Raw genomic sequence first — 22120 nt, forward strand, 5'->3', positions numbered from 1 at the left:
TACCAAACCTCGGCATGTGTGTGCCAATCCTCGGCATACGCTGCCCAAGCAAGCCCTGGAATTACGCGCGAGCGATTGCGCAATCGGTCGTCGATGAAATAGCAGGGCCAGATGTGAAATAAATGAGTAAAAAAACAGCAATATTAAATTTATTTTACCAACAATTATATTTTGAATAAAATTTAATAAACAACATTGCAAATAATTTAATTTAATTAGTTATTTCCGTTAGGTGCCGAAGTCTGGCACATATCATTAATTATCAACCAAACATCTTAACACCCCTCATAAACCCTATATTTTTTCATTGGTTTGAAAATGGAATATTCTGGAATGTGGCTACACTACAGTAGGAGCCTATTTCAATCCCAGACGTGTCCCTCGTGTGTAATTTTTCATGCCCTGGAACTTTAAATGGAACAGTCACATGTTAGCTCATTGGTCTATTTTCCTGAAATGTCACTTGTTTCGCTGGTGTCTAGTAAACGATCGGTGGTTTATATTTACCACCTATAAATAAAGTACATTATACGTTAAGATAAACAAAAAATATCAATTATTTAATTAATTATAACTAATATAAATACAACCTGCCGAGGTTTGGCACATTGCCGAGGTCTGGTACATCTACCCTAGCTTTTAAATGTTAATTTAAAAATTTTCATCGTTTCTAAATCAGTTGCACTATTTTTGTCGAGTGGGTTATTAAATATGATGTGTTTACTTTTAGTTTACTTATTTACTGTATTTATTCAGCTAGATGTATGAATGAGGATGTAATTAATCCTTTTGGCTTTAAAGTAGCCTAACATTCTCTGCATTTCCACTGATGCTGAATAGACCAACAAAAATGATAATGGTTAGGGTACTGTCTGTACTGTAGACCAATATAGACTACTGACTGACTGTCGTGTACTGTATTATTAAAGAATTTACATTATATTTTTCAGGCTGAGGTTGAAGTAAAGAAGAAGAGAACTTTCAGAAAGTACACCTTTCGAGGTGTTGATCTCGACCAGCTGTTGGATATGAGCACGTAAGTTGTGACTGTTTTCTTACGAATCAAGTACTAGTTTTTTCAGACTAATTTTTGCCTGGGAATAAAAATATGATAAAAGTATGTTTTAGATTAAAGTAACTAAACCAAATCAACACTATTGAAAACTATCAAGACCATGCGATTTTTTTTTTATGATACATATTGTACATAATTTTACTATCCTTATTAGTCCCAAGTTTCTATCAAACATGGCTCGCAGAATGTCCTGGAGCCACAAAAAATCGTGTCAGGCATGTATAATTTTACCGCCTGTGTCCCGATGTACAACCTCACAAAGAACAACAATGATCATATGAATAATTGGGATCGAAATGAGACAAAATGTAAAATTGTAAACTTGAGAATATGTAAAATAATTGGGGTGTGAAATAAGAGTTTACTGGAAGTCTATGCCTGTTGTGCTTATAATTTTTTTTCCATTCAAGTTATTTATTTAACATATTTAAGTCTGAGACTTAAAACAATTTTTGGTCCATTCTTATTTAGTCAACAATTCATGGAATTGGTTCATTGCCGTGCCAGAAGACGATTCAGTCGTGGTTTAAAACGTAAACCATTAGCACTTATGAAGAAGCTACGCAAGGCCAAAAAAGAAGCCCCACCATTGGAAAAACCAGAAGTGGTAAAGACACATCTTAGAAACATGATCATAATACCAGAAATGGTCGGCAGCATGGTTGGCGTCTACAATGGCAAAACATTTAACCAAGTGGAGATCAAGGTATTGGTTTATGCAATTTTGTCTTTTTCAATGTCCTACATTAAAACTAAACTGTTTCAAAAACCTATATCTGTCTGTGAATTATACAAAATCTAAAAATTGCTATGCTATAAAAAAACATTGAAATATTTTCTGGGCAACCAAACTCCAGACATTTAAATTTTAAGATTCTGTGAGGCCTGTATGTTGCACCAGCTTATTTCACAACACTTCGATAATCGATAATGGTCATATTTAATTACACTTTATATTATATTTTCAGACTTTTTATTACTAAACTAAATTACCAAACTATTAACCTGTCCTATTTCACTCGTTCATAACATGTTTCTCGTTTAATTTTTTTAGCCTGATATGATTGGCCATTACTTGGGAGAATTCAGTATCACATACAAACCAGTGAAGCATGGCAGACCCGGTATTGGTGCCACTCACTCCTCTCGATTTATCCCGCTCAAGTAAACATACAACGAAAATGTTATGTATTATACAAATTGTAGAACAATAAAAACACAGAACATCTTTGTGTTGGTAAATTGACATCTTGTTTGTCTCTGTTCTGTTGAAGTCTTGTAATCCATGCAATGCAGAATGTTGTGTTTTGATTATGGGTGGGATACCTGATGATGAGCCCATGAAAGGTAGCATCCATGTCTAGGTGTAACTCAAATCTATACACATCTAGAAAACATACTTTTATATACAGTACAGTCAGGGGGAAAATGGCAAATCCGCACTGTGGTCATGTTACAGAGTTGTCAAAACACGTATCCGGGCAACTACCACCCGGAAAATTACCCCCTAGTGCAACTGATATGCCCCTAGGACAACCACACCTCTAGAATAGTTAATATCATGACACCTTAGGCTTTTCATTAAAGACCCATTCCCATTTACATTTTGTAAAAATAATGTATATATTACTTTAAAAACATTAAACCTGGTCATTCCTTGTCTTAAATGTACGTTTTATGGTAAATTATGATAAAAAGAGAGAAACAATGCACTACCTAAGTAGCTCGCGGTAAATGTCCACCTGTGGACGGTCTTTAGGCCTAGCCCAGCTAGGCTTAGTTTTGTAGGCCTAGCTGGTAAACGTCGGTAACATACGAACATCATACGCTAGCTGACATATAGTCTTTCTGTTTTTGCCAGACTTCGTTGATACAAATTGGGGTAAACCTGATATTTTCGCTGAAAAGTTACGAGTCTTCCATTTGTTTTGGCCTCACAATCGATCGAAAAGTGGGTGAATTACAGAAGAAAAACAAAAATATCATTCCGTGTGCAATGCATGTTGGAATTTATAGCATGTGGCTAAAATTATTAGAATCATCTCAATAGGACCATATAGTATTTATTTTTACATTAAATGTAGTTTGTGACCTTAATTTAGATCTAAAAACATAGGGAATGGGACTTTAAATTTCATTTATTTTACATTTTTTCTAATAATAAATTACATAACACTTTAATATGATCTTGTAAAACTTGCTAACTTCAAAACATAGGGAGAGAGATTGATCTTAAATGAAAGCATTTGAATCTTTTAATACAGCATGTGTATTCGTCAGCAGTTATTTGACATTAAATGAGAATCGATAACGCACCAAATTATCTTAAAACGTATTCCAATTATCTTGAAAAATAAAGGGGTGGGCTTATTTTATTCTTGCGTGGCATGACATTTAGGAACATACGGTACAGTTTACCTAGCTGCATCAGTCAATCGAAAATCATATTTAAAAAAGGTTATTTTTTATCAGCCCCTTAATATCGATAAAATTTGCCTGATTTTGTTCTCTTCTTGTCTAAAAAAAATGTTTTACCGTAAGAGCTATGTTATGCGGTTTACATTACATGACATCATACGTGTACTGCAAGTCCAGTAATATGGAATATTGGTTTGGCTGTTACTACTTCATAGGAGAACTTTTTTTTTTTTTTTTTACATTTTCTCCCCACTCTCAATTATACCCATGATGTGTTTACGTCTAACTTAAAGATGTATTGTCCCTAATCCCAAATCTTAGGTACATACATCAATATAAGACCAGGAGAATATTTTAATAATTTTTAAAAGAATAATTTCACGTCAAATATTGTAAAATGTATATTGTGGTACACCGCCCATGTACTCCCACCTCACACACAATTTGATTTACAATACAATTGGCACCAAAAGAAGCAGCTTGTTAATTTGATTACCAATCGTAGTTGTCCTAAGGGGTAGTTGTAGGCCTACATGGGGCAGCAGTTGTCCTAGGGGGTAGTTGTCCTAGTGGGTAGCTGTCCTAGTGGATAGCTAGAGGGTAGTTGTCCTAGGGGATAGTTTTCCTAGAGGGTAGTTGTCCTAGGGGAAAATTGTCCTAGGAGGTAGTTGTCCTAGGAGGGTGATTGTCCTAGACCCGTCAAACAATATAGACTATATGATAACTTAAGCACATAAAACTCCCAGAAAGTAGGAAGCCTTTTGCCATTTTTGCCCTGACTGAATACAGAAATGAACAAAAACAGCAAAAGCCATTTTACACATACAGCATTATTTTATTTTCTCTGTTGACATGAATATTCAACACAAAATATGTTTTGATTTATTTAAAATCAATTTTATTATATACAATAGGCTGCTGGATGATGACAATTGTTATTCTTTTTTTAAACAAAACAACACTCGATTCAAAGCGGAAATACTTTATTTTATAGCGAACACCTTACCATCCCATTAGTAGATTAATTAAACTGCAATTATAAGACCACTAAGAAATGTTGCCATGTATATTATTCTTGTAGAGACCGCATCTTTAATAATATCTCATGTATTGTTCATACTAAAAAGTTATTCATATACTACATGGAAGTATGTATGATACAAAATATTCCTTAATTAACTGCAAATTGATATTGTTTTTTTTTGTGCGAGTTTGTCTCTAAAACTTTTATCTTCTGTACCACATGGCAACATTTTTTTGCCTTTTTATTTTTTTCTGTAATTGTAGAAACCCATACAATAGTGCTTCTGCAGTAGGAGGACAACCTGAAAAAGAATGAATAAAATGCTTATTTTAAATTACAGTATGCTAAACTATTCATATACGATGCGTAGTAAAATATATTGTAGTCTGTATTTGTTGTGATAAATGCGTTTTTATTACTAGAACACTAGAACCTCTCTGTTGGGAAACCCCTTTTCATGGGAAAATTAATAAAGAGGAAAATTTCTTGTGAAACAAACAAGGACAGATACATTTTTAACACTCTCACGGGGGACACCTTGTCGGGTCCTTTAATATCTACTGTAAAATCCTTATTTTGCATCCTTTTATTTTTTGTACGAAGGACTGGTCAGAAACTGCTCAGACAATGCATGATCCTGAAATTAAATAGACTTATCAAGCCACATGCTAGACAAGAACTAGTCTTAATACACGGATTGCACCCATCCCAATTTGACAGCGAAAATATTAGTTTATTTTTACATTACCTAATTAATAGGCAAGAATATAAACATGGGTGGTGTTAAAGAATACATCAATCACAAACCTGGAACATATATATCTACAGGAACAATCCGATCACAACCTCTCACAACAGAATATGAATAATGATAATAACCACCACCATTGGCACAACTGAAGAAGAAAAATATCATTGATAAAGCAAAGAGAAATCATTGACAATCTACTCCACTGAATTCACACAGTACATTCTGTCCTACTACTTTTTCTACTTTGAATGCAACTGGAAACAAATATATATACTGAAAGAAAACCACAGAGAATGTCTTTTTAAGCTTTATTGACAGGATACATACCTTCCCATTGATATGACCCATCTAGGTTCTGGCATCTGATCATAAACCTTCCGTAATGCTGGTGCCATTTTGTTTGTAAGAGTTCCTGCCACAATCATAACATCCGACTGTCTTGGACTAGCACGAAATACCACACCAAAACGATCCATATCGTAACGTGGTGCAGCCATGTGCATCATCTCAACAGCACAACATGCAAGGCCAAACGTCATAGGCCACAGAGAGTTCTAAAGTAATCATAAAAAATGGAATTACTGTCGCCTATATATAAAAAACAGTACATTACATACACATAGCCAACAGTTCTTTATTATTGAAATTATTGTAGTAGATGAAATATATAAATCATAAACAATTTCAGTTTATACTTTAGCCAGAATGACAAAAAGACAAATATGAGCTTAACATTTGTAAAAAGGCAATTTGCCTGGTTTAAGAGAACCAAAAATAATAGTTGATGTCTACTTTGGTTCAGTATTCTGTATTTAATCTTTTATAATTTGTTTAAAAATAGGTTGTTTTTCCAGTATTATTTACAGGAGTATGCATATTTGTTGCACAATATGGGTTCATTTGTTAAATGTTTATATCTTCATACCCTTCTGGCCCAGTTGATTAGATCATCCATTTTGGCAACAGTGAAATCAGCAGCATTGCTTAGCCTACTTGGTTGTGTGACTGCAGGTGCAGAACTCTTCTGTCTGTATGGCACACTACTAAGAATATCATCAGAAAAAACATAATTATTATAGACTAGTATATCTTCTTTTTAAATAGAATCATCATCATCATCATCATCAGGCATCCTTCAGTCAAAAATTGACTATGGAGACAACATTGGAGAGAATTTCAGCAGTTATCCAGTGAGTATTATGTTTATAAACACAGAAAATTATGTTTATAAAAACAATATTGTCAGAAATTGTATCCACACAAACTAAAAATAAATTAATTTTTATGTCAAGAAGGTTTTTTAAACCTTTTAGAAGTAGCATCTGTTGTCTTCTTTTGATCATGTAGTTTTCGAGTACATTGCAGACTGGCTGCTTGAAGTCGGACTGAATTCAATTGGTTAATCGACAGTCGATGTAGTGATTGCAATGCTTTGAAGAATAAATAACAAATTATTGTTAAAAATCATATACAATATTTTGCACTGAGGGGCAGATTCAAGGGGTGGTGCTTATCCCTTTACAACTGTAGGACTAGGTATTTAAATTCAAAGCAATATTTTCAACTGAATTTAATAATAATAGGCCAATGTACTGGATGCAGTCAAGTCGCCCCATACACCGTCATAAATCAATAGTTTTAAATTTAAATATCATTATTTATTTTTTTTTTTTTGCTACCTAAGTATGGAAAATATCTCACCAAACTAGTTAGACAAAGAAGCATTAATAGCATATATAGATAGGCTATCTATGATTGGTTTTATTTCAGTCTGGTATAATTTATGGAGTGCCGCTAGTACGCTGTTTTAATCATATTGGTTGCATTTGTTATCGATCGCGATTTATTTTGGTCGCACTAAATGTTGTATGCAATGCATTATAATGTATGTTTATCCTATTTGTATATACATAATTTGTATCTTCATTTTTATTTTACAGGTTTCAATGAAGTAATGTGCTTTTTGAAAATTATTTTAAAAAATAGTTTCTTGTTTTGCAAGTTTCTAAAAAGATTACCACTGAATTAAAGTTTCAATTAATTAATTATGATTTTAAAATTACCACAAGAGCCTGCCTATGAAAATAAATAACGATAACAATGATCGATTCGGACCGCGAATATTTAAGGGATTGTTAATGGTGGGCGTGAAGTGTTGCGAAGCCAAGGCCAGTCACGCGTAGCTGGGCTCGCATGAAAATTGAACAAGTAACAGGTTTTGATGTTTCAACCCAGTTTTCGCTGATATCTAAACATTAAATTAAATTGTTTTTATATTATAATTTAGTTTTACTTAATTACACTTGTTATTTTAAAATATCAGACTTTAAAAGTGTACAAAAAAGAAAAACTTTGTCGTCTTGTAAAAGAATTGTTAGCGCATACATATTTTTTCACAAACTATGACGACGTAATTTGTGAACCATTAATTGATTGGTCAGTTTTAATGATCATGCGTTGAATTTGATTTTTAATGTTTTTACCACCTTTCCTGTAAAATCGTATTATGGGTCACGCATCAATGACATTAAAAGCGTAGTAGTTGCAGACGTAGCCTACGTTCCCTATAAAATATTTTGATGCGATGGGGCAAAATTGTAAGGGGCAACTTTGCAATGGGGTGACTTTTCTAGCATCCCTACGTACTACTGTACACAATATGTAATACACTAGCTAGGTGACAATAGTTAGAAAGGTCCTGGCTAAGTAAGGTGGGACAGATGTACAGTAGGCCTCTAGCTTAGCTAATTATCCTCTTGGCTGGCCCCGGTCTTCCTCCACTTTTTACAGCAGGCTAGTACTAGTGGGCCTGATAGCCAAGTGTATCGTTTGTAAATCCATTTCATTATAGTTTATAATTGAGCTCCCGGCATACATACCGAGTGGATGAAGTGAAATATTGTGTTGTTACAGTAAACCGAATAAGAAACGGAAGAATAAAGTGGTTTAAGAATACGATGTATTTTTTCGGAAGAAACAATTGAAGAAAATTTATTAGAATTAATATGTTGTAAGATGTAAATGAAACACTGGTAAATAAATGTTAATAGAAATGCGTGCGTTTGTCTTTGCGTGTAAAATGGACTTGAAATATTAGTAAAACACCACTACTCAAGAGGAATTATGTGAAGGTATTGAAGTTGCACCGTACTACAGCAATCAACCAACAAGATGGAATGTCAGGCCTCGACGGGCCAGGCCCTCATACAACCTTTACTCGAAGGCTATTCATAAACTTTTCATCTGCATTTAACTTGATGCAGCCTCATATTTTAATGAATAAAATGTCTGAATGGAAGGTTAATCCTTACCTTGCTTTGTGGGTTGGTGATTTTCTTACAAATCGGTTACAATATGTTAAAGTTGGTAAATTTATCTCAGAAATGAGAAAGATCAACACTGGCGCACCCCAGGGGTGTTGTCTGTCCCCGAGTTTATTTACAATATATACTAGCGAATGTCGATCCTCATGTAGCATGAGTCATATAATTAAATACGCAGATGACATGGTACTGATTCGTCTGTTGAAAGATACTGAAGATCATGTGTATAAGGCTGAATATATGTTAAATTAATGTCATGGTGCAATGACAATTACCTTAAGATAAATTTTTTTTAAACTAAAGAAATTATATGGGATTTTAGGAAAAAGAAAAAAGTTATCTGATAGTTAAAGACCCCTTCCCTGCAATTTTGGACGTTTTTTGGAAAATAATACATATATATCACTTTAAAAACATTAAACCATGTCATTCCTTGTCTTAAATGTACGTTTTATGGTAAATTATGATAAAAAGTGAAAAACAATGCACTACCTAAGTAGCTCGCGGCGATCGACCTCTCGTGGACGGTCTTAGGCATAGCCTAGCTAGGCTTAGTTTTGAAGGCCTAGCTGGTAAACATCGGTAACGTACGAACATCGTACGCTAGCTATATACCTAGCCTGACGTTGTATAGTTGCTGCATTAATTGTCTTTCTATTTTTGCCAGACTCCGTTGATACAAATTGGGGAAAACCCGGTATTTTCGCTGAAAAGTTAGGAGTCTTCCATTTGTTTTGGCCTCACGATCGATCGAAAAGTGGGCGAATTACAGGTGAAACACAAAAATATCAATCCGCGTGCAATGCATTTTGGGATTTATAGCGGGCCGCTATAATTATTAGAATCGACTTATTTTTCACATTTTTAACCGTTTAAAGACGAAAAAAGTTATCGCAATAGGACCATATAGTATTATTTTTACATTAAATATAGTTTGTGATCTTAAATTAGATCTAAAAAACGTAGGGAAGGGGGCTTTAATGATCAGACAATTGAACGTGTTCATGAAACCAAATATCTTGGTACACATATTGATGATCAACTCAGCTTTGAAAAAATATGGTCCTAAGTAAATTAAGTAAAATTTTAGAAGATAAGAAACATCCATTACATATGAGATTTTATAAGAAAATATCAGGCCAGCTACGCATTTCTTCTTTCATAGGGTATTTAACTATGTCACTGACAGTTGAATTTTATAACCTCATGTACACAGTTCAACACCAATTTTTCCGACTGGTTGGCTGGCTTACTGGTGTGGTATTGCGGCTAGGGGTTTTGCTGGTCCAATTCTCGATCAATTTTTTACATTTTTTTTTTATTCAAAAAAAATTGACCATCCATCGTCTTTATCCATCATCGTCTTTACCCACCATTGCCTAGAGGGATGTTTTTTTTTAGTTTTAGGTTTTAGTTCTCAGTGAAAAGTTTCTGTCGGAATCTGTTACAATGGGTAGTTGAGTTCCGGTGCCGGAATCCTAACCACGGCGTTAAGTTTAAGCAAGTACAACTCAGTGTCTCACATACAGGCAAACGTAACTAATATAATAAAAAAACGTAGGCCTATCGAGCCTGCAGCTCGCCATATAAAATACCGGATGTTGATTCTATCGAGACCGATTTCATCTGACACCCTCTCTACTCTAGCTAAGGCTAACTAGAGGCCTAGACTAGAGGCTCCTAGGTAGGCCTACTACTACTATAGGCCAGGCTAGGTCTATGCCTAGCAGTTACTATAATATTAATAAGTAGGCCTAGCCTAGGCCTAAAGCTCTACTTAGGAAGGCCTAGGCCACATAGTCAATAATATTAATATTAATAAGTTCAGTTAATGAGTTAGTAAGTTAAGTAGGCGTAGCCTAGCCTAAGCCTCCTTAATTAGGAATGGATATTTAGGTCTTATAATTCACTAATATTATAGCCAAATTTCCAGCAAAAGTGTATGTTTCAGATTACATATGTAAAATGTATTTCGTTCAGTAAAAATAATATAAAAAGCAATTTAAAGATCAACGTACCATTACAGCAGGTCGCCATTATAAATGATATGATGCCCTCTAGAGTTAACTTGGTTTGTTGGTTTGTTTGTTGTGCGATTACATAATAATCACTCCTCTCTCTCTCCTCGCGCGCCTCACTCTCTCTATTCGATTTTACTTCAATAATTTGATTGAACACATGCGCTTGCACCACCACCACAATCAACGAATCAACACCAAACAAGAAAAAAGACTTTCGTGATTTTGGGTAAATTAATATTAATAATTATTCCAAAGCATTATTTTTCTTATCACCTGACTGAGGCTGTGGCCGTCCTTATTAGCAGCCTACTACTAGGGCCTAGTAGTACTTACCTTAGTTAGCCTCGCTAGGCTAGGCTACTGGCCTAGCCTCCTAGTAGGCCTTACCCTACTAGGCCTAGGCCTACTTTGTAGGGGATCCAGTCAAGTCGCCCCATCGTAAAGTCGCCCCAAAACAAAGTAGCCCCATCGCAAAGTCGCCCCTGCACAGTCGCCCCTATCGCAAAGTCGCCCCATCGCAAAGTCACCCCATCGCAAAGTCACCCCATCGCAAAGTCGCCCGAACGCAAAGTCGCCCACGGTTTTATTTCGGTATGATTAGTATGCTGTTTTAATCATATCGGTTGCGTTTGATATCGATCACGTTGTTACTTTGGTCGTGATAAATTTCGTATACATTATAATGTTTATCCTATTATAATTTGTGTTTTAATTTTTATTTTACAGGTTTTAATGGAGTAATGGCTTTTTGAAAATCATTAAAAAAAATAGTTACTTGTTTGGAAGTTCTAAAGAGATTATCTTTGTAGAGTGATAGCCTATTGTTATTGTCAAACCATGTAATACACCACGGACAGCGTTATATAATTTTTGGTTAAAGTGAATAACTATTATCTGGCATTAAAATGGAATATTCAACAAAAAAATGTTTAAAAATTATTTTTTCAGGGGGACAATACATCTTTAAATGACATTATCCCGAATAATACTATAATCTTAAAACTATTTTTACAAATTGTCACACATTTTTCTCATAGATCTGTAAAATTAAAAAAAATTCAATTATTAAATATTAATATAATTCTTAGACTTTATTCTTTATTTCAAGCCAACAGTGTAAAACACCAATAACAGGTTGAAAATAAAATAACTAAACTATAAAATATAAGCCTATATAATTATATACAAAAATGTAAAGATTATTTAAATAATTTCATTAATAATACATTTAAATTGAGAGAAATTACAGTTAAAGATATCTGAAGAATTATTTTTTTTTAAAAGACATGAATTGTACAATGACGAGAGTCTACAGAAAATACCATTTTTACAAACATTGACACGAGAATATTTAACATGAAGAAAGGGTTTACTACGAAGATTACGAACAGGAACATTAAAATAAAATATGAATAAAATAAAATAAAACAACGAAACAAGATAATACGAAAACGAAACGAAAAAAATAATACACTAATAATAAATATTCATCGACCAAAGTAAAAATAATCTAGATCATAACATCACTTTATCGCGACCAAAATTAAACATGACCGATTTCGAAAGCGACCCGCCGTGGAGTGATTAGTCGGGGGCTTCCTCTCTGATGGGAGCGTGCCAATGATCGTGTGACCTGAGACTACATGGCGGGGCTTCCCCTTTTATGCCTACACAATCATTGCGACATTTTACGCACTTGTTAAACTATTTTAATGTTTTGGGGCGACTTTGCGATGGGGCGACTTGACTAGCATCTGTTACAGTGTAGTAGGGGACTGACTTGTTTTCTCATTACAGCTGCAAATCAAACATTTTACATTTTGCCAATGAATTTATTAGTTAACAGCATTCGGCCTAGCAGGATGTTGCTAGGTCAGATGTCATCAGTTCTTCGATCATCAGTAGAAGGTTTGGTCTTTGATGTCAGAGCCCTAAGCAGTAAAGAACAGGCACCCCAAGACATAGGGATTATTGGAGTTCCGCTAAATAAAGGACAGAGTAAATCTGGAACTAGATTAGGTCCACAAACAATTCGAGATGCTGGACTTATTGAACAATTGAAAAATATTGAAAGAGACGTTAAAGATTATGGCGATATTAAATTTCCTGAAATTGAAGAAGATGTTTCCTCTATGAAGCCATTAAAAAACTCGCGTTCATTAGGAAAAGCAACTCAGATGATATCAGATACCGTTTACAAAATTATGAAAGAAGATAAACGTCTCTGTATGACTTTAGGTGGTGATCATGCATTGTCAGTCGGTAGTGTTAACGGTCATGCACGAGTAAACCCAAATATGTGCTTGTTATGGATTGACGCACATGCCGATTTAAACACACCGTTGAGTTCTCCTTCTGGAAACCTTCATGGCATGGTGCAATCATTCTTAGTTCATGAACTGGAAGAGTACATGCCAAAGATTCCTGGCTTTGAATGGATTAAGCCATGTATATCATTAAAAGATATTGTTTATATTGGACTCAGGGATATTGATCCAGGAGAAAAGTACATTATGGAAAGGTTTGGTATGACCGGGTATTCTATCCATGACGTGGATAAACTTGGTGTCAAAGAAGTACTAAGTCGAGCGCTTGATACTGTGAATCCAAAAGGAAATCGACCTATTCATTTGAGTTATGACATTGATTCACTAGACCCTGTTGTATCGCCTAGTACTGGCACCCCTGTTATGGGTGGCTTGACATATCGAGAGGGAATGTATATTGCCGAGGTTGTATCTGATACAGGTTTACTCCATGCCGTGGATATTGTAGAGCTTAATCCTGAGCTTGGAGCACCCAGAGAGCAAGACACTACCATCATGGCTGCAATGAATATCGTAACAGCAAGTGTCGGAAAATTGAGGGAAGGACATAGACCTAGCAATTATGAAATTCCAAAGCCATTATATTAATAGTTGTTCTCATTGTTCAGCAACAGCCAATTCAATGTACTTAGTAGTGACAATAGGTAAAGTTACAAAAGAAAACTATGGCATGACTTTTATCCTTAGTGTTGCAATAACAACCTGATTGAAACCTAGGTAAAAAGGTAAAAAAATCCACTTTAAAAATGCCTTTAAGCCGCATTATCAAAATTGATCAAAAGTGATGATGATTTTAATTGATATTGTATTTGGTAATTTTATATAATATTAACAATTTGGTGTACCGTTTTTTAATGATTTTAAATGCCAGTTGTATTATTGGGGTCATTAATAAGATTATCTTCAGATAATGTTTGGCAATAAAAAATTCGGTGCATAGTAGGAATTTCGTTAACCGTGCTCCAGTATCAAAATTTGTCAAATTTTGAATGATTATAATAAATTCTATTGTACATGAGTCATTATTGCAATTATTACATGTGCATGGCTTATCTTTATCATATCCACAATGTCAAAGTATTGAAATACAGTATTATAGACACCAAATATGTAGAGTAGATAATAATTTTCGATACCATCAAATGATTTTCTTAATCATCTTGAGAGAATTTTTTATTGTAAACATTATTAAGTAACAGTAAAAAATCATAATTATAATATATCTATTTATAGCACAATTTTCATTCTTGCCCCTGTAATTATATTCTTTTTAAGTTATTATCTCATGACGAGCACCAGTGGGAATTTTAAACAAATTCCAAATGTTTATCTTTTTACGATATGTTACTCTAAGCTGAATCACTGTCTTGAACCTAGACTAGGCATTTATACAAATTGTGCATTATGGTATTATTATGATTATGTCCCACCAACAATTGTTTCATGATAATATGTCTATGATTCAGTTGTAATCATGTTTGCATGAAAATATTACATTTAATATACAGATAGTCTAAAAGATTACTAGATTTTAATATCTATTTTTTTCACTTTTAAACTGTATTTTAAATAGATTGTTATTTATTATTATTTTATGAATATTTTAATCAGTTGATTGAAGTGGGAGATGAATAAATAAAGTACAGTATTGTATTTACTTATTGTTATAATAGTCTTTTTTAATTTACGAACATTTCACAGCTACTTAAAGCTTGGTTCCCACCTGGACGCAACAGAGTCATGTGACGATGCTCTTCCGTCACGGCCAACAAGATTAAAGTAACAAGAAAAACCATAGATAATGTGTATAATTACGTTTATTGTGAATCAATTAAACAAATTACATTTAAAAAAAAGCATCTAAAAAGTGAAAAATACATTTTTTATACCTGGTAATGGTATATAAGAAATTACTGTACTTTAAAAACCTAACCTATACTGTATTTCTCGAGATGAGTAGCCTATTACTCCACTAGTCTCGCACAGTTCCTGTAGCTTCCTATAGTATACACATACATACTGTGACCTTAAAGGCCAAATTACACAGACAAGTGGTAATTGTAAGCGAAAAACCGCGCATCTTGTTAATGGTTTTCCTAAATTTTTCCTAAAGTCCTAAATTTATCTTTACAAACACTACCAGGGCACTCGTATTTATTGTCGTCTTGGACTCGACGGATTCACAAAAAAAGTTGTTGATGACGTCATATCACTCCTGAGGACGATCAAAGCATATTGATCGAAACGTCGAGAAACGGCCCGCTAACAAAATGTAACAATATTACTAATTTAATTATAAAAACAATAGGCAACAATACAAATAAATAATTTATATTAATAATTAAATCTTTTACAGTACACAACATTTAGTTCAGCATTATCACAATTTACAGTTTATACCTTTCTGATGCTCAACCATCTACATAGTTAACACAAATTCAACATTTACAGTTTACATATTTTTCACATGCATTACAATAGGGGAAAACTTAATACATAACAAATTATAAACACTTTTGCACAACAATTATATTTGTATTCAGGAATATGTACAACAGTATAAGACATATTCTATAGGTGGCAGGAGAAAAGGGGGGTATCACCACTAGATTATGAATCTGGAAGGTAATCGATCAGATAAGGGGTTAAAGTTCAAAATTCACCAATTACAACAATGTACAGTATTATATATGTATTATAACCAATTTATTATAGGCATGGAGTAAAGAATACTCAATGTTATAAGTGTCTAGTTAATCATCTTATGAAAAAAAAATCCTTCGCGATTAAGGGTCAAATGTCAATATTGACTAAACATAGAGCATAACTATAAAACCAAATAAAAACCAATTTTTCTTCCTGTTAATCATACGCAATGTAAAAGAGCACATACATCATTTCATCAGTTGACATAACGCCAAATGTCAACATTTTAATATGCGTATTAGGTAGTTACCAAATAAATGCAAAGTAACCAACCCCTAGCCTAGAGGTATAAACGCCATCTGGAGGTCGGCCTCACCCGAGAAGTATTCTCAAATGTACTTAGTGTAAAGTACAAATTACGTCAGAGTAGGGCAAAACATTTGGTTTAATGATGAAGTGCTCTTTTGATTGTCTATGATTGATCTTAACAGAATGATAAAACATCACATTTTGTGTGAAATGTTTTTTTTTTTTCATAGGAAAATGTTGATTGGTCAATATTGACATTTGACCTTTAATTGCAAAGGATTTTTTTATAAGGTGACTTTTATAACCATGCAAATATAATAAAAGACTAAATTTTGGTGGTCCCTTACAATTGCAAATTTCAGAGTTATTGCAATAGACCACGATGTCTAATGGAGTGACAAAACTCGCAAAGACAAAGAAAACCACTGGGAATTACTACTTAAAACCACAAAACCTTTAGGACATTACAGGAACATACTCCCAGATCGTTTAAATACCGGTAATTCCATTGACTACCTAAATTTAAGTTTCAATATTAACCACCATAAAGCTGTCTTTTAGTTCCATTCCAAAATTGTTTATATCCTCTACCAAGCTATCTTCTTTGTTTTCTAATCTTACTCTCTCTACCCTCTATTCACCAGCCTGTGCCTCCTTTGTTTTTATTTCTTATTTCTTTTAATAATAAGTACTCTTACTTGCACTGATGAAGGGCTAGTGTTGCCTGAAAGCTCTGCTACTTTTTCTGGCTGTTTTATTTTATCGTTTTGATTTTATCTGTTTGCTTATTTTGTATCTCCGTTGAGATCCAGCCACGGATACCCACAGCATTGTCATTATTTTCAGTAATTTGCCTTTGGATTTATAATACATTGTTATAATTGATCGATTACCTTCCATATTCATAATCTACCGAAAGTTATGGTCTAGAAAAGTTAGATGGCAATTTGTCCCTTTTCGGGTGGTGATTCCCCTCTCCCTGCCATTGGACTACTACAGTTGCTAGGCAACATTGTACAGTTAAACAAGTAAATCATTCATTTTTAAACAAAAATATAAATTGAAAGACTGTTTTAGTTGGATATGAATTCAAGGAGTCGCATAATTCAATATGACCTGCTATATAAATTTTCTCTTTCAACAATAGAATTCTCACATTTAAAACTCCATGTGCCCTCATTCATGGGATATATGTTAAAAGGGACACATTTTCAAAGGCTCTGCTCATACAGCATATCATATCTGTTAAACAGCTATTTAAAAATCTTGTTCAATAACAATTTGCTAATTTTACTAAACATAATGCATTTATCAAGTGAAAATTATCATTACTGTACTATTTTTCAAAATTGAAAAACAGTATTAATTACTTAAATTTTTTTTCATTTAAGCATCTTCCAATTATTTACTACTTATTTCATATTCTCAAATTTGAGACATTTCTAGCTAGGAAAACATCATGTCACATGACCTACTTCTGATGTGATTATAACATTATGGTAATAGCGCATTTTGTATTATGAAACAACGTAGAGGCAAAATAGAAAACTTGACATTTTTTGTACCATAACAAAAAAATATACTGTAGGTAAAGAGAAAAATCTCATTCAAATTGTTAAATATCATCAGTGCCGTCATAAAGAGACACTAACGTGACTACAGACACTACTCACATGAAATTGATTTTGTGTTTTTACTATAAGAGACACTATAAATGTTTAGCCTTAAAATACTAGTTCAATTTAACAAGATATACAATTAAACTATACCTTTGCGAACATAAAATGTACAAAAATATGTGAAGTGCTTTCGTGAAACACATGTTATTATCAAACCACTGCATGGTTGGTGTCACTTTGTGGCATAACCACACTCACTACCTCATTAAAATTAGTAGTTGACTCAATTGAAGAGTACTAACTAAGAAACATTTAAATTTATGTTTCAATTTGGGTATTCATACCATTATATGGATTTGAATCTACAAACTGTTTCTCCAAATCTACTTCAGTTATTTCCTCACACAATTCACTGCTGCTGATAGTGCACTGAAAAAAAAAAGTATGTTAAAAAAGTACTTATTGCATAACTGTTAAAAAACTGGGAATCGGGTATTATTAAAACTGGAGGTCCAGTGTACACTTTTGCCACTTAAATTCAATTCATTTATTTGTTCATATCTTTCAGAAAAAATGGTTTGGTCTATCATGGGTCTATATAGCATTTTACTAAAGTTATTTGTTATAATAATTTTTTTCATTTTGTTTATTTCATGTTTTGTATATGTTGATTTGATGGGTAATAAAAATAAGAATATTTTAATTCATTGAAAACCTGACTGTCCTATTTGACATCGTATTGCAAACAGTCAATCTTTCAATTCAATATTATTTCCCCATTCAACTAATAAACATTATTTGTATACTAATTACCTGCTGCTTGTTATCAGACCACTGTTCCATTGCATCACTCTCCAGCTTCTTAAGTCGTACCTCTTCCACTTTTCTTTGGTCATATGAATTCTCCGTCACTCTCATTTCTGAAAAACAATTAATAAAAACACAAACAAATAATGTAAACTTGATGGATGTGACTTTAGATAATTATGTTAAGTAGAAATTAAAAGTCAAAGCTGCAAATACGCAATTTATATTCCTTGGTGTATGAGGATGTATGGTACTTACAATGAGCTTATATTTTTTAGAAGACTTATGGTGGCCACATTTATGGTTTAAGTCTGTTGGAATCACATCGCTATCGGCATTTCACTCTCTAGTCAATCTATATATACTTGTAGCTCATTAAGTACATATTTTTCTTGTTTTTTTTGCAACCATTTTTAGATAAATAGACCAATAAAAATAATTAAAAATAAAACCATTAAACATTTGTATCAAGAGGATTTAATGTGTTTGGTGCCTGATAGTGGAAACTCTCTGTGCACTTAAGCGTGGTTCCCACTAGCAACGTAACGCAACCGACGCAACGTAAACAAATGCCTTTCCAATAATTGTGTTGCCCCCGTCTGCGTGAAATCAAACCTGCTTCTTGTGCGTCAACGCTAGCATGCTGTAGACTTTGACCTGGTTGCCTTTGACTTGCGTTGTTGCGTGAAATCAAACTGATTTGATTTCCCAGAGCGATGTTTGCAGCACTGTTACGTCGTCGGTTCCCACTTGTGATTACACAATACAGCACTTTGCATCGATATACGTCGCTGCGTTGCATTCTAGTGGGAACCATGCTTTAGTAGGCATACTGATAGCCACTGATTAAATAAACTGTAATATATACCATATTGAATACTTGTGGATACGTGAACACCAAAAGCAGGAGAGAGATTTGGTGTACTGTATATCATTTGCTACCTCTACAATTAGGTACAAGACAACTAGAACAGTAAATACTACCTTGCATAGTGATAGTTCCTTCACGTTGAAATTCAAAACCATCTCCGTATATTCTACATCTATATGTTCCCTTGGTTTTTGCATTGACAAACACCCTCAGTTGGCTTCTCACTTCGTTTTCAATTTTCTTGCCATGCAAATAGTCATAGTTTATTTCTCCTTGAAGTAGACGCTCAATTTCTGTGAATCCTGCACCAGTTGTCAAACTAACGCCATCCTTCAGCCACTCCACCTCCAATGCAATGCCTTCCTCAACTGTTGCATGACAATACAGATATACAGCATCTCCAGGATCTGCTGTTATGTTCTCTGGACCAAATATCTCTTTTAAGGTTACTATGTCAAGAAACATATATTTCAGTTCATCAACCATGTAACCATGTTAATTTAAATAAATTACTATTTATAATGATAATGGTACTGTTTATCATTTTTTATTACACTATACGGCACTACCAAACAATAGAGGGTGCCACTACCAAGCAATATATATTAAAAGATACTACCAAGCAATTAGAGTGAGCCACTTTCAATGGTAAACAATGCCATTTCATGTTTTTAAAACACAAGGCAATTTAATATCAAACCTTTGGCTAGATTTTTTACTTACTCATTTTATACAGACAGGTTAAAACCAAAGTAAAAATTGTAGCCAAGTGAACAGTCCAATCAAAATGTTTTAAATTAATTTGTTAATTGGCCATAAATAATTCAGAATTTTATTCTTGATACAATTGCAATTCTTTTATAGTTTGTTTATAAGCCTAAAGGGAGGGAAGAGTGGGATTTGATTTGATTAAGTTTGAAAAATTAACATATTTTACCTTCACATGATGCTTCCACTTCTCTAAAATTAAAGAAAATGTTAAATAATAATAAATAAAAAACAAATTCTGTTATCAACTATGAAATCCATTAACTGTCCTGACACTCTTTAGGGCCCCCAACAAAAGGTCTTTTTTAAGGTACCCCTTCAATAGCCCATTAAAACTGAAACACCACTCTCATTTTCACACCATCTTGATTGACTTATTTAATCTCATTATCCATTAAACAACAGGGTGCTAATTAACAACTGCTTCTCAATGTCATGTTTATTTGTTTATCTATTTGTAAATGCAAACATGCTTTCTGGTAGCTCCATGCTGTAAAATTAGTTCCGTACAATTTGTACTGTGGTTAGAATAGATATTTCATTTGCTGGTTAACTGTACTTTATACGTTAGGCTATCATGAGTGTCCATAAAAAACATTACATTTTTTTTAGAATTTTCAATGTATGTAAATAAAAAGCCAACATTATTATTGCTTGTATACATTACTTGTCTGAGAATATAATTATTTAAAACTTTACCGCTCTTCCCAAAAAATTGTATAATGTCATAACTCTAAAAATTTGTATATAATGTAATTTTTAATTAAGTTTTTGTTTTGGGTTTATTTATATTGTACCGTATAGAGTATTATGTTATAAAAAACGCAATTTTAAAATTTGCAATACTGTAGCCAACGATCGTTTATGTACGGTAAAAAACATGTGTGAAAAACCCCTTTCCAAATTCCTTTGCACGAGGTACATAGTGTACGTTTGATTCCCACAGACAATATCTAGTGTTGATCATTTTATGTCAGGGAAAATAGGTTTTTCGATATCGCTGTGTCTATGTGTTTGCAATACACTGTTTTGTGTATAGTAAACATCCCCCACACCCCGCAAAGGACTATACCATTTTCGTTATGTTGGTTTTTACCACCAGAACAACATTGTGTACAAATCAATTCATAGATTATCAGAGAAGCGAGTGGAGTTGTGGCTTGGTGGTTATGATGCTTGGCTACCACTCCAAGGGTCCTGGGTTCAAGTCCCATCACATGTCAGGATTTTCTCTAAGGACAAAATTACAACTCCACTCCCAAAGACTTGTAATAAGACTTTGTTTATGTAGAGCATCTTGTGTATATGTTTGCTTGTGAACCTCTGAGGGTCCCTAATGATCAGCAATTTAGCAACTTCTGTTTGATTTAAATGAGCGGGGGATTTATCAAGGAAATATAGATTGAAACTATGTTACATTTAACTACATATAAATGTGCCGACGAAATGTATTGAGCTTGTATCCATGTAGTCCTGTTTATCAACAGTAGCCAAAATATTATTCAGGGGTTGTATTTGTATGTCGAATCTTATAATGGCAAAATTGAAAAGGTACTGCCACCTATCAACTCCGAAATATGTATACGCGTAAACAAAATATTCCCTAATATGTTGTTTCTGTTGACATACATATAGGTTTATGCATATAAATAAATATAAGTAATAATGCAATCATGTTTTCATCATGTGTTTATATTATATCATTGATTAAATTTATGTGAAACAAAGAAGAGAATGTTTATAAATATCAATACGCCAGCCGACTGGATCGCCATGTTGTGAGGTAACATTCTCATATTTACATTTTTTCATACATTTTTATAATTGCTATTTAAAAGATTTGCAGATAACATATTATTTGGACAACGATGATTTACTTACGTGCAATAAGGATCTTTTGTTAAGCACTGTTGAAAGTCTGTATTATAAGCATCGCAGTGATTAAGTGGTAGCCTTTGAATTGCATTCTCAGACCCAATAAAAATTAGGTCATCCCACAATTCCATTGTCAGTACTGGCTCTTTCACCTAAAGAGTGATAGTATAAATTTAAATTGTGTTTTTGCACATTTTGGCTCTGGTGCTTTGTTATGAGCTGCAAAGGGATCACTGCACCAAGTACCAAATATGCATTACAGAGTATTATCCATGTTTTTCTTTTG

General features: G+C 33.5%; 5 protein-coding genes across 7 annotated transcripts in view; 2 read left to right on the forward strand and 3 right to left on the reverse strand.

Annotated features, from left to right (window-relative positions):
• The window catches only part of LOC144853991 (ankyrin repeat and SOCS box protein 7-like), a 67033-nt gene that overhangs the window by 8042 nt on the left and 36871 nt on the right, over positions 1-22120 (reverse strand). The gene's annotated exons all lie outside the window — the stretch shown is intronic.
• Positions 918-2321, forward strand: LOC144853603 (small ribosomal subunit protein uS19-like; the record flags this gene model as incomplete). The annotated part of the gene is made up of 3 exons (XM_078711334.1): positions 918-1036; positions 1547-1781; positions 2130-2321. Coding segments are annotated over 3 exons (468 nt in total), but the record flags the coding sequence as incomplete, so codon positions are not given.
• LOC144853994 (NADH-quinone oxidoreductase subunit B-like) lies at positions 4365-10704 on the reverse strand. Its single transcript, XM_078711878.1, has 6 exons — positions 10610-10704; positions 6575-6698; positions 6194-6311; positions 5596-5822; positions 5325-5413; positions 4365-4818 (listed from the first exon to the last, which is right to left on the reverse strand). Exons 1-6 carry the CDS (start codon positions 10626-10628, stop codon positions 4721-4723), a joined length of 675 nt encoding a protein of 224 aa, XP_078568004.1. The 5' UTR covers positions 10629-10704; the 3' UTR covers positions 4365-4720.
• LOC144853989 (arginase, hepatic-like) lies at positions 10727-14664 on the forward strand. Of its 2 annotated transcripts, none has more exons than XM_078711872.1 (2): positions 10727-10838; positions 12452-14664. In XM_078711872.1, exon 2 carries the CDS (start codon positions 12475-12477, stop codon positions 13525-13527), a length of 1053 nt encoding a protein of 350 aa, XP_078567998.1. In that variant the 5' UTR covers positions 10727-10838; positions 12452-12474; the 3' UTR covers positions 13528-14664. The 2 variants fall into 2 exon arrangements, with proteins under 2 accessions (XP_078567998.1, XP_078567997.1); XM_078711871.1 differs by having other exon boundaries at positions 10733-10838; positions 12410-14664.
• Positions 14739-22120, reverse strand: part of LOC144853987 (semaphorin-2A-like) — a 35322-nt gene continuing 27940 nt past the window's right edge. For both annotated transcript variants that reach the window (XM_078711869.1, XM_078711868.1), the window contains 5 exons: positions 21841-21986; positions 20129-20151; positions 19305-19640; positions 18327-18433; positions 14739-17942 (listed from right to left, as the gene is read on the reverse strand). In XM_078711869.1, the coding sequence (XP_078567995.1) occupies positions 17832-17942; positions 18327-18433; positions 19305-19640; positions 20129-20151; positions 21841-21986 (723 nt within the window). In that variant the 3' untranslated portion in view covers positions 14739-17831. The remainder of the gene's footprint in view (positions 17943-18326; positions 18434-19304; positions 19641-20128; positions 20152-21840; positions 21987-22120) is intronic.

Source organism: Antedon bifida, chromosome 10 (assembly GCF_963402885.1).
Source record: "Antedon bifida chromosome 10, ecAntBifi1.1, whole genome shotgun sequence".
Taxonomy (NCBI): domain Eukaryota; kingdom Metazoa; phylum Echinodermata; class Crinoidea; order Comatulida; family Antedonidae; genus Antedon; species Antedon bifida.